General features: G+C 27.5%; 1 protein-coding gene across 1 annotated transcript; it reads right to left on the minus strand.

The window, feature by feature from the left end:
* Nucleotides 1-5,370: 5,370 nt before the first annotated feature.
* LOC130668518 (sal-like protein 1) lies at nt 5,371-11,475 on the minus strand. The gene is made up of 2 exons (XM_057470852.1): nt 11,029-11,475; nt 5,371-9,514 (listed from the first exon to the last, which is right to left on the minus strand). The coding sequence occupies exons 1-2, from the start codon at nt 11,212-11,214 to the stop codon at nt 8,288-8,290; spliced, it is 1,413 nt and encodes a 470-aa protein (XP_057326835.1). The 5' UTR covers nt 11,215-11,475; the 3' UTR covers nt 5,371-8,287.
* Nucleotides 11,476-13,711: the final 2,236 nt, after the last annotated feature.

The following is a 13,711-nucleotide window of genomic DNA, read 5'->3' on the forward strand; positions in this document are numbered from 1 at the left end:
CATATAAAAAAATTTAATAAATTAAAACGATAAAATTTTAAAAAATGCATGTACTGAATTTTGAAATTTATAAGCATGCATTTTTTTTATTTATAGTCCAGTCGATGTGCACGAAAAAACAGTGCAAGATCAGAAAAGGCGCTTTTATAAACCGATTTTGAAAAATTTTTTTATTAAAATGTTGGAAAGAATTTAAAACGAAAACTTGACTTAAATTCAATCCACAATCTGACCGTGGAGATACGCACGGACTTAATCTTTTATAGAAAGTCACTACGTCTTATGCCCACTTTCTCTCTCTAGCAATTTCCAAAGATATCCGAAGTCGAAGTTCTGTAGCAAGAAATTTTTTTAAGTCTTCATACTGAAAATTATAAAGCAAAAATTTCAAAAAATCGATCAAAATTAGTTTATACCATTCGATTCAGAATTTCGCGAGATGAATTTAAGTCGTATCAAAAAAAATATTTTTTTTTTTAATTGTTGATAAATTCCGAAAATTTTTAAAACGTATTTTCTTATGAAAAAAAATTTTTTTTAACTGTCATTACCCGTAATTGTTTAGATAATTGGTCAAACAAAATTATCCATCAGGTCATTTTATTTATTTATTATTTTTTCTATTTTTTAATTAACAAAAAGTGATTTTTACTTTTTTTAAATTTTAAATTCGAAAAAATTTTTTTGGAAGTTACCAATTTTTTTTATGGTTGATATATGATTTACCAATAGAACATGAAGAAAAATTTCTAAAAATATTGATATGCGACCGAGGTACAGCCTTTTGTTTATACGCGCGTGGACAAAATGACGCGCTTTTTCGTTTTTCGCGCTTCAATAATTTTTATCTCAGCAACTATTCGTCGTAGAGACTTCGGTCAAAATTCATTTTGTTCGTTATTAAATCCCAAACATAATGATACTAATTTGTCTCGATAAAATTTCAATAGTTTCTGAGATATTCAATTTTACATCTAATTTTTTTATAAAAAAAAAATTTGCACACATCGAATTTAATAATTGTTAATATTTTCACTATGAATGAATGCAAAAAATAACTCATTTTATTGAATGTTCCGGTATTAGGGCAACCGAATAGCCTTGTCCCGTATTGGGACAAGGCTATTTCAGCGTTCCGGTATTGGGTCTTTTGGGTGTCATAGAAATAAATTTTTTTTTTATATTAAATTTAAGAAAAATGAACTAATTTGATTATTTTCGAATCGGTAAATGTCTATTCTATATGATGTAATGAATTATTTTGGTTTATAATTATTAGAATATTTTTAAAACGACAAAAATCAGTCGTATACCCTTCGTCGTTCCGGTTTCGGGACATTTACCTTAATAATTGATTTTACAATGTTTTTTAAACGGTAAAATATTTTTATACAAATTTTCCAAGTTTCGACATTTGAATTTATCATCAAAAAATTATTATATTAGACTGTTTCAAATTAGGGGATTATTTTTTTCTTTTTGAAGAACGTTGAAAAATCTAAAGGGTATCTTAAAATTTGAGCCAGTGAAAATTTGAGCTCTCAATATTGATATTTAGAGGTGGCTGTTGGTAATTTTCGATTTTTCATTTAGTAAAATAGTGAAAAATATATAACTTTCGAACGAATCAAGATACAGAAAATCTCTTTTTAAAGATTTTGTAGCAAGTTTACTGATCTACAAAAAAGTTCTTCTACGATTTTGGCATAAATTCAACCATTCACAAGATATCGAACGTCAAAGTTTGATACAATTCAAAGAACTTGTTTTCGCTTGTTCTGAATTAAATAGCATGTCAACTAATTAGAATTCGAAAATTCTCTATACAGTTTTTTGTTGGAAATTGAATGTTCTACAAAAAAGGTCTGATTCAAAATTGCCGCAGATTCAACCATTTCGAAGATATTTGCATTGCAAAATCACACTGTCTGAAAATCATGATATTTCTCAACTTTGGACATCATAAAATTTTTTTATTGCTTCAAAATTAAAATTATCATTGATTGAAGCTCACGTCGATAAAAATACAATAAAAAATCTGGGCGTCGGTTGACCCTGCGGGCCAGCCCCAAAACTTCCCGCTGTTTTCGAGTTCAAGGAACTGGAAAACATCACTGTGAATATATTTTCGAGCTCGAAAATGCTTTTACATGCGATTGTTGTTTTATGAGCCTTGTAAGCTCTGACAAGTTACGTTTTATGTTAAAGTTTGAAAATTTAAGAATCGAAAATTATTAATGCGGTTTGTAAATTTTTAGTCCTGATTAGGTTCAATAAAGTAAATAAATTGAGGTAGAAATCAATGTCAGTAATAAAAATAAAAATTTAAATGAGTTTTGACTCAGATCAGAGCAATAATATATAAAATATCAGCGAAAAATATTGAAAACTGTGTTTTTAAAATTTTTTTGTTGATAATATGATTCAAAGTACACGGAAAGAAAATTATGGAAACTGTTTCCATAATTTTGTGAAATTTTTTCCTATACCATCATAGGAATTACGACCATAAATTATGGGAGCAGTTCCTATAATTATAGGAATGTTTCCCATAATTATAGGAATAGTTCCTATAATTATGGGAATGATACCCATAACGTTATGGGAATGGTTCCTCTAATTATAGGAATGGTTCCTATAATTTATAGGAATACTTTCTATAATATTATGGGAATCATTCCCATAATATATGGGAACTATTTCTATAAATTATAGAAACCATTCCCATAAATTATAGGGACCATTCCCATAAAATTATAGGAACTATTTCTATACCATTATGGTAACTATTCCCATAATATTATAGGAATGGTTCCCATAATAGTATAGAAATCGTTCCTATACCATTATGGGAATCATTCCTATAATATTATGGGAATAGTTTCTATACTTTCATGAAAAAATTAATTTAAAGAAAGGTGTGAAAATCACTTCTACAATACACAGAAATATTATTAAATATGAAAGCAAAAATTCAAACATTGAAAAAAAAATTTGCATTTGGCAAAAACACTAAAATTTTTAATAAAATTTTTATTTTTTTTAATAAATGTAGCGTCGAAGACACTTTATTTGAATCTTTCCATATCATGAAGGAAATTTCTACACTATTTTGCAAAAAAACATTTTCATGATATTATGGGAATGGTTCCCATAACATTATAGAAATAGTTCCTACAATATTATAGGAATAGTTCCCATACCATTATGGGAATGGTTCCAATACCATTATGGGAATGGTTCCAATAATGATATGGGAATAGTTTCCATAGTATTATGGGAATGGTTCCCATATTGGTATAGGAACTACTCCCATACCATTATGGGAATGGTTCCAATAATGGTATAGGAATTTTACCCATACTATTATAGGGATGGATCCCATAATATATGGGAAGCATCCCTATAATAGTATGGGTACAATTCCTATACCATTATGGGAACTATTCCCATAATGCATAGCAAAACTTCCTATAGTTTTCTTTCCGTGTAAAGAACGAGATAGATAAAAATATATGGGGATCGAAAGGGACCATAAGGACGAAGAGCTGGTATGATTTTGGACATATTTTAGTACATTAAATTATGACTTATCCGGAAAAAATAACATTAAATGTATACAAAGAAGTTCTTATAAAATTTCGTGATAAATCTGATAGCTTCGCCGAAAAAGTTAAATGATCTTTGTAAAATCATTTTAATTATTTGTTAGTTTAGCAAAACAAAAGTATGTGGCTTTTGCTATAATCATTTGTTTGAATGCTATAATCATTTTAAAATGAATAATCGTGTGCTTGATCCCAATAACTTGGGCATTCTGGGAATAGTGTCACGTAAATTTCTATAAATTGAATCGTATGAAATCTTACTCGCCATTAATTAACGACATACATCACAATGCAAAGTATGAAAATTAATAAATTCTGACGCTGAAATCTTAACGCAAGCTCTTCAAGTATATTTTATTTTGGTTTGAAGTTTTTTTCTGAAGCCTTTTACATTTCTCTAATAAAAATGTTGTCATACATTAAGTATCTGATGTTTGACATTATTTGATTTTAAATAAATAAATAAATAGTATGCTTATAAAGTGATCATTAACAAATAATCAATTGTAATTTGTTTATTTATCATTTTAATTCTATGATAATTATTGATCAAGAAAAGTTACCCTGAAAAACATATGTCTAATAAATTAAAAAAATAAACATCACTAATTAGAGCTGTACACTGTAAAAAATTTTTGGACCCGGTGTAGTGTAAAAATTACATCAATTTCGGTGTTAAATTTAGGCGGTGTGAATTTAAAATTTTTACATCGCCAAACGTGTAAGTTTATAATTCATGATAACTTTGCGTTAAGAAGAAAAATTTCAACACAGTTGAAAAATTTGTGTTAAATTTAACACAATTAACATGTCCCAACCGGTCCACTCAATTTTTTGTGTTAATTTCACACATTATTATTGTGTTAAATAATAATACGGGTTTAAAAATTGTTGAGATCAGACAACACATTAAACTTTAGTTAAATATCCACTTAATGGTGTCAAATAATTGACACAAAATATTTGACCATTGAATTTTTATACAAGAACAAAAAATTAATGTAGTTTTTAATTAAGTACATAGTTAAAAATATTCAATAATCGTTTGTTGCTCGTTAATTAAAATTACAACGAGTAATACGAAGTGGTGTAAAAAAGTAGATTACACCGTGTTAAAATTACACGGATTAAAAATTTACACCGAAAAAATTTCACACCGTTATTTCACACTACACAGCCGTGTAAAGTTCTCTGGGTCCATTTTTACAGTGTAAGATTCACATGCCTCAATAGTATTTGTTGCTATTCAAGTGATATTATACGAAAATCGAAGAAAAAAAAATAAATATCACTAGATGAAACTGTAAATTTTAATGCGTAAAAATTAATACTTGAAGAAAATGTACGGAAAATTACAGTATGAAATAGTAACTTGAATACATTGTGAGATTGCAATATTTCAAATTTTTTTCCGTGTACATTCTCTGCTTTCTTGTGAGCTTTTAATAAAATTAAAAAATATTTTGGTAATCCTGATAGAGAGCTGTTTGCTTCTAATAGCTACTAATAAATGCGACCGATTTGTTTCAAAATTTAATCAAATTTAAGTCTCAAGAAGCCCTATCGATTGCCGCGAAGAATATGCAAATCGGTTAATTCATTTTGAAGATATCGTCGGACAAAAATATATGAGTATTGAACAAATTAAACAATTTTATCAAAATAGGGACAAACAATATATTCGAAAATATATATTTTACTATAAATATTGAGAAAATCAAGCAACAAATTGAATTAAAAAACTTTTTATTTAAGTTCAGGGTATAAAATAAAATTAAATATTATGATCAGTCTCGTAATATTATTACATTTACATTATTGTACATATTCAATATATATTACAGTATAAACAATGTTACAAAATAGTTTAACAATTGATTTACTAATATTCTTATAAATAGCATAGCAATGTTACATGTCTACCTAAAATGAATAGTCTTTATTCAGTGACAATTTTACTCAGGTTTAGCCCACTCTTTTCATTAACATATAACAATGTGTGCAATCCATATTATCGAATAGAGTTGCAATTAAGTAGAGTTGGAGTGTAGGTAAATAATAGAGAAATTAATACTCACTTTAGGTAAAGATATTTTAAGTAGACAAGTAACGCTGCTAATAACATTACATTAAGTGTTATTTAAATTTACGGCTAAGATATTATGATTTAATGTTACGTACTATGCTAATGATTCCTTAGTCATGATTAATACATTATTTACCGGGGTGTAAGTAGAAAAAGATTTATTTTGTTTTTACTTCTTTTAAAATATATAGTATACTTAAGGCCAGCCTTAGATGTTCAATTTTTTATTCTAATAGATTAAGAGTTATGACTAGAATTGACACAATCTGACTTATTTGACTAATTAAATGGTTATATCAAATTTTCATTGCAATACGAATATTAAAAGTTTTTTTTTTGTTTTTTTTTAAATTGAAAATAAAATATAAATTCCGAATTTTTCTATCTTAAGAACAACGTCGCGGGAAAATAGAAAAATTTGGAATTTTAGTAAAAAAAATATTCATTGAAAACACACTGGTAAACTTTTATCCAGATCAAAAACTTATCACTTAACAAAAATAAATTAATAACATATAGAGGAGGGAGGGGCAAAAGGGGGTACTTAAGGAAATACCAAGTTTTCGAGGACTCAAATACGCTAAATCTTTTCTTTTTTTAATGATATTCAAAGTAAATAGACGAAATTTTCAGTTACCGTTGAAAAAAAAAATTTTTTATTTCTGCGGGCTAAGTGGGGTACCCCCTAAAAAAGGTAAAAAGAAAAAATTTCTGGATTTTAAACGAATTTGATTAAGTTGAGTTTTTTGTAAGTAATTTACATGAAGAAAAATTATATTTTACATGTTTATTGGAGACAAAAGAAGAAAAAAAATTTTTAATAGTTTTTATCATAAAACAAACGTCATTAATATTTTTCAACTGACAATTGATTTTTGAAAAAGTTTACCAAAAAAATTCAAAATGACGCTTAATTATATTTACAGAAGTGATTTTGGAATGTTTAAAAACCATTTAAAATATAAAATTTTTTTTTATCAAATTTTGGGGGTACTCCGTTTTACCTACCGTACCCCCTTTTGCCCCCCTTCCCCTACTTCATTCGTATTAATAATTTTGGCAATATAATAACTCTGTTTATTCGATCTTTATATAGCAAATATACACAACAAGTTTCAATAAAAACATCCAAAAAAATTTCTTCTATACTCATTGTTTTATGGTTAAAAGAAAATTTTTTTGAATTTCCGGCAGTTGTCCAGAAATGGGCCAAACGAAAACTTTTTTTTTTCGCTTTCTTTGTGTTTGAATGCAGTTTTCAGAAAAAAATACAAAAAATTATTCCAAACGCTATTATATTTTTTAACTCGATTTTTCGAAAAAAAATCAACTTTTTTCGATGTTTACCATTAAAAAATTTTTTTTTCTTTTTTCCAAATTTAAAAGTTCTCTAAGCACTCAAAAATTTTTAATATGGTGTTATTAGAAATAAGGCGTTGAAAAAAAATTTTTTTCAATTGGAAAAAAAAAATATAAATTGAAAAAACATCACTGAAAAAATTTGAGGATTTGCAAAAATGTCACAGTTCTATATAATAAAAAAAAATAAAAAATAAAAAATGGTAAACATTGAAAAATTTTTGATTTTTTTCAAAAATCTAAAAAAAAACAATGAAGATAGGTTGCAATAATTTTTTCGTATTTTTTCGAAAAGTTCATTTAAAAACAAAAATTTTGGAAAAAAAAAACGTCCCAATCAGTCGAATTTTGAAAAAGTTATAGCTATTAAAAAAAAAAAAAAGCCAGTTTTTTCAAAAAATTCATAACTTTTTTTCGGTTGGGTGAAAAAATTTGAAAAAATTATGAAAAATGTTTTTGATGGGGTAGGAAAAGAGAAAAAATTTTCAGCTAAATCTAAAGGGGTCGGGTTCTAAAGTGGTTGATTTGAAACCCTCGAAACCTTCCAATTTTTTATTATGCTGTCGACCAAACTTGAAACAGGAAGGGAAGCATCCAAAAAATTATTCTGCTCATGCGAAAAATTATTATGCTGTATCACAACACTTTTACTACGCGCGAGAAACTTATCGATAAGCTTTAATAAAAATCATTTCCATACGTTATAATAATTGTGATGCGACATAATAATTTTTTAGTGGAGCATAATAAATTTTTGGATGCTTTACTTCCTGTTTCAAGTTTGGTCGACAGCATAATAAAAATTGGTAGGTTTTGAGGCAACATTTTTTTCTGTGTGCTATTAAAATTGAATCGTTTCTTTTAATCAGGGTTATAAAGTTATTTAAGAATAAATATTTTTTAGGATTATAAATATTTAAGAAGAGAGTTTATTTAGGAATAGTTTTATTTATGAATAGATTTATTGTGAAATAGAACTATTTGCAAATAGAGAAGTAAAGAATAGAGTTATTATCTTGCCATAATCTTTAGATGATAAATTTTCTAACGCATTGCTGAAACAAATTTTAATTTTATAGAGGCTGGATTCATGTTATTTATTAACATGCTAAAATTTATCGTTCAAATAATTATTTAGCTCTACCTAAATTAAGAATGTCAACTAAGGATAGAAAAACTGACTTATAATTTACCTTAAGACTTTAATATAAAGATAAAAATCAAAGTATTATTGTTATGCGTCAGGTAAAGATGGTCGTGGCGATGGACTGGAGGGATATTCATTGTCTTGATGTCTCGACTTCATATGTCTTTCAAGATCTCTTCGTCTTACGAGAACTTTTCCGCAGAGGTCACATTTGTACGGCGTTTCACCACCTTCGGCATGTAATCTAACATGCTTGTTAAGATTACTAGGGTCTCCAAAAGGACGCGAACACACTCTGCATTTCAACGGTTTATAGCCAGTATGTGTTCGTAAGTGAATTTTCAATCCATATTTTCGTGAATAAACTTTACGACACCATATACAATAATGTCCTTCTTTTGATCGTCCAAGATTGCTAATAAACATTTCCATTTCTGCTGCTTGAGCTTCACTTGCAACGTTCGCCATTGGTACTGAGGATCGGAAACTTGCTTGCAAAATGGCATTTAGATGATGAGGATAATCAAATGATAGTGGACTGTGTGGTATTAAATCGTGAGTTCTTGTTTCTGCCATAGTAAGATGATGATTAGAAGGGTAAGGCTTAAATGCTGAATTAAGAGCAACAGTATCAAGAGTTGCTGGAGATTTTGGAATTTCTAAGGCTAAATTAGTTGATGTATCCGGTGATATTTGCTCCGATGAACTAGATGGTGCTTCAGTTACTGGTGTTGCTGATGAGGGTATTTCAGAAATAGAAAAACTTGATGTCGATGTTGGCGTGTAATGTCTTAATGATGGTTTAACTCTCGGGTGCTTCATATCGATACTATATAATGATTTTCTTGTTTGATGTTGCATTGAAAGCATTTGATAGTCGAATTCTTTTGGCAGTTCTATCCTAAATTTATCTAAAGGAAATTTCAAGTATTTGTTCACTAATTTATTCCATAAATAACTTTGATCTAATTTACCACAATCAAGTGCGAGATGCATTTTTAGTGGATTTGGATACGCAAATAATCGATCACAAATATGACATCTGTAAGAATTGTCTTTATGTACCATATTAACTGGTGACAAATATATTGGAATATTCATTATTTCAAGCAACTGTAGATTGAACCACATCATTAATGGTTCACCCGGATGAATTAATTTAATAGTTTTCAAATAAACGCCATCATTGGTTTTCACTAAAACTACGTTTTCGCTATGAACATCATTTGCTATGGTTATTAATTTTAGCCAATAAGACGCAGTTACTGGTTTATCCAAGCAAAATAACCTGCCGTCTCGGTGCACAACGTTAATCTAGAAAAATATAAGAAAAATAATTCAATAAAGTTAAATATTCATTAAATTTAAGATATTAAGTGTTATAAGAGTAATCCTATAAAAAGACCACCGCAAAAAAAAAATTTACTAATTTTCGCTCGTCTTAAAAACGGTCTAATGGACTCAATCAATATTTATTTGAGACAAAGATATGGTTAATTGAATTAAATAATGATTTGTTTAGAGTTAACAAATCTGTATTTGGATGGTGATACTGTATCGCCACCAGCCGTAGTGGAATTTTTGTCAACCAAGATTTATTAACTGTAAACAAATATATATTTGAATGAAATAAATGAGCTCAGAGAGCTCAAAAACATTATCAATTGTAAATTTTTGAGTTTTTTTAACTCAAAAAACTTTTGTCGTAGGATATCTTTGGACGAATCGACCGATTTGAACGCGTTTGCGGCAATCGATATGACTTCTTGAGACTTAATTTATGATCGAATTTTTAAACCAATCGCTCGAGTGAATTTCGAGCTATGCAACCAAAACCGCAAAGGAAATTTATTTTTTTAATTTTTATTTTTCGTATAACTCGTAAACTATAATCGGCGGCGGGAATATGGTATATATAACTTTGGATATAATGTATGAACGAAGGATATCGTCGGTAATTTTTTAATCAATTTTTTGATTTCCAAAGATTTTTATTTAGCAAAAGTCCTTATTTTTTCTCAAAAATATCTACTTGTTCCCAAATTTTTCTTTTTCAGCATGTTCACAATGTTCTATGATCGTCAAAATTAAAATTGTGAATATGATAAGTACACAGAAAAAAAGAATTTCTTGGTGCAAAAAATTTTTACTCGTCCCCAGAAAATTTTTTGTGTTCTACTTTGAAAACAAAAATTTTCTTGGGGCGAGAAAAAATTTTTTCTAGCCCTAGAAAAATTTTTGTCTTCAATTTATAATGCAAAAAATTTCTTGCGCCAAGAAATACTTTTTTTCTGGGTGAGAAAAAATTGAAAAAAAAAAAATCTGTTATTTTTTTTCAATAATAAAGTTCCTTTATTTTAAATTGATAAGAAAAACAAAAATTAATCAAAAATTTTGCACTATAAAATGTAGACAAAAATTTTTTCAGGACTAGAAAAAATTTCTCGGGGCAAAAAAATTGTTCTTGCCTCAAAAAAATTTATTTTTGCCCCAAGAAGACTCGTTTTCGATTCATAATGCAAAAATTTCTCGGAGCGCGTAAAACATTTTTGCTTTAAGAATAGTACATTACATACCTAGGCCAGTAAAATAAGAAAAGCGTAATAAAATCAGACCACATGTTTGTCAGCCTTGGCCAACAATTACACGTGATCTAAGACTTTTCTTATTTTACTGGCCCAGGTATGTAATATATTAATTCTGTATACTATTTAACTTTACTAAACAGATATTTACGCATTAGAGTATTTATTCCGTGAACACAAACAGGCCTGCAAAGAAACGTAGCTCTGGAGATTACTATTAAATACTATAATTAAGTTACTTACACAGTGAACAACAGGAACAGTGTTTTCTTGAAGTTCAGCGTCTTTAATAATTTCAGTAGATACATCGGTGGGCAAATATGCTGCAGCTATTACTCGATGACGTTGTCTTGGATGCTTATGAGAATTGCTGCGAGGATAATTATAAAGTAAGGGAATCTTTTCCATCGGTTCAATATTCATTACCATCCTATTTGTTTTTAGCTACAAAGTAATTTCACTAATCTTATAGTTGATGAAGATTCACTTTTAAAAACTTTTTCCAATTTATTAATCAATATAAATTTGAATAATAATTATTATTTGTGTACTTGATTAAACATTTATAAAATATTTCACGTTACAAAATTTTCTTCAGACTTATTAAATAGTCAGGTTGGTGATAACAGCAACGAGCTATTGCGCTATTGGACTTCGAACTGAAGAGCTTATACTTATGCGAGAACTTAAATAACCCCGGTAGTCTTTGAACTATTATCTACATAGGACAAGTTTTGGGTTTTTCCCCACCTATAGTACCAGGGATCACTGTCATAGGCCAAAAAATTCTATTACTTCCTCCCTTCCTCTTTTCTTGCGATAGGCAGGCATATATATATATATATTTATATATATATTGAAGAACAAGCCCCCGAATGGAACCGAAAAGTTTGAATAAACAGGGGAACGATTGCCACCGTGATTTTTTGACTAGAGTAGGGGTCGAGGCGTCGAAAAAGGGATGATAGCTGTATGATTGAAGATCTAAACACGTGCTACCGCAAGGTGCATTCAGTATTTCACTCGGTATTTTTTTTATTTTTATTTTCATTTTTCAAGTGCGTCGTTCAAAACTCTTTTTAAAATAAAGAAAACAATATACTTTTTTTTCATATTCTTTAAATTTGTAACGAAAATAAAAGAGTGGACGCATAAAAATAAATAATAAATTTTATTCGGAGCTTCTGTGATTCTCTAAAATATATTGATACGAAAAAAAAAAAATAGTGAGTCTTGGTATTTAAATTTCATTGTTTGAAATGATAAAATACGTCATCTTGCCATGTAGATACAGGTATAATCGCATCAGTCATACTAAGGTCAATTCTTTCACATACATTGGAAGCTCACAAACACAAGTAAAATTTTATTGTTTCAAATTATAAAGACTAATCCGCTTAAGATATACTTTATACAATTTTAAGAAAGGGATAATTATATAACTTTGTATATAAAATCAAGTGCTCGACATCGAAGATTTTACTTCATACTAAATATTTTTTTCCTTTTTTAATATAAACTTTAATGTTCCCACATGAAAAAACTTTATATGTGAAAAAGTATACTTTAAAATATATGAATATTATAATGTGATATATTGCACAATATATAAAATAATATTTATATTTTTGCCGTATTAATATATGATAATATATTGAAAAAAAATATATTAATTATATATTTATCAATATAACTTTTTTTATGTATGTTTAGCATTTATATCTTGGTATATTTTATTATATATTGATGTAATGCATTGAAAGTAGTATATTTATTAATATACAGTATGATGTATATTTTTTATATAAGTTTTCCAGTATATTGTAAAATATATGGTACTTCATATATTTTGCAATATATAACGTCCAATATATGGTACTATACATATTTTTCATACTATGGTATGTTACATAATAAAAACCATGCATTTAAGTTTGTAATTTTCATTTCTATGCTATCGGGCAGCTTCTCAAAAAATATAAGTATATAAAGACTATAATTTTCAATATATCTGGAAAAATATAATTTTTAATATATTGGAAAAATATAACTTCAATATACCATAAACCATAGATTTGAATATATAAATTACATATATGACAAAAATATATTGAGCATTATATGAGATGATATATATAGAGAAATATGAAACATTATATAAAAAGAAATATATAATCCAATATATGTAAAAAACATATATTTTTGCCACCATATAATTATTACATATTTACCATATAAATTCTTATATATTTTTAACATTATAAAGTTGTTCCATGCGGGTCTAAACAGCGAATGTTGAAACTGAAACTTTAAATTATTATAATTTCATTTTTTCATCTACCAAACAGTAATTTCTATTACTCGTAACATGATTTATTTACATACCAACTTTAAATTTAAATATTTAAATTAAGATTATTATAATTTATTGCATATAAACTACGAAACTGCAGTTTGAAATGACATTAAATTGTGACCAGATTCAAAATTTTTAGCTATCAATTATTAATTTTTATAATTCATTTTTTTGCGTGTGTTAATATATATCTTAAAATGTATAAATTGTCAACAAATTTAAAATTAATTTATGGTGACTACATTTATTTTAATGACAATGATGTCAGCAACAAAATATAGATAGACATTAAGCGTGGTGAGTAATTATCGTTACGAATACTTGAAAGGAACTAATGTTACCAAGTAACCTGCTGATAATATCGATTGTTTTCGAATTTTGTCAAGTAAGATCTACTGCGGATTATGTGTAATTTATGGCTACTACACTGAACTTTTAAGTGAAAAGAAAGTCAGGGATTGAAATGTCTTTTTTTCTTTTAAATTGTTTTGGTAATTAGGTAAAAATTTTATCTACAATTATCTAGTAATTTAGTATATATTTTAACATGTATTAAAAGTTATTTATTTT

Source organism: Microplitis mediator, chromosome 5 (genome assembly GCF_029852145.1).
Source record: "Microplitis mediator isolate UGA2020A chromosome 5, iyMicMedi2.1, whole genome shotgun sequence".
Classification (NCBI taxonomy): Eukaryota; Metazoa; Arthropoda; class Insecta; order Hymenoptera; family Braconidae; genus Microplitis; species Microplitis mediator.

Coding starts and splice junctions, on each gene's coding strand:
- LOC130668518 (XM_057470852.1), bottom strand. CDS start 11,214: ATGGTAATGAATATTGAACCGATGGAAAAGATTCCCTTACTTTATAAT. Junction 9,515..11,028: donor CTGTTCCTGTTGTTCACTGT/GTAAGTAACTTA, acceptor ATATTTTTCTAG/ATTAACGTTGTGCACCGAGA.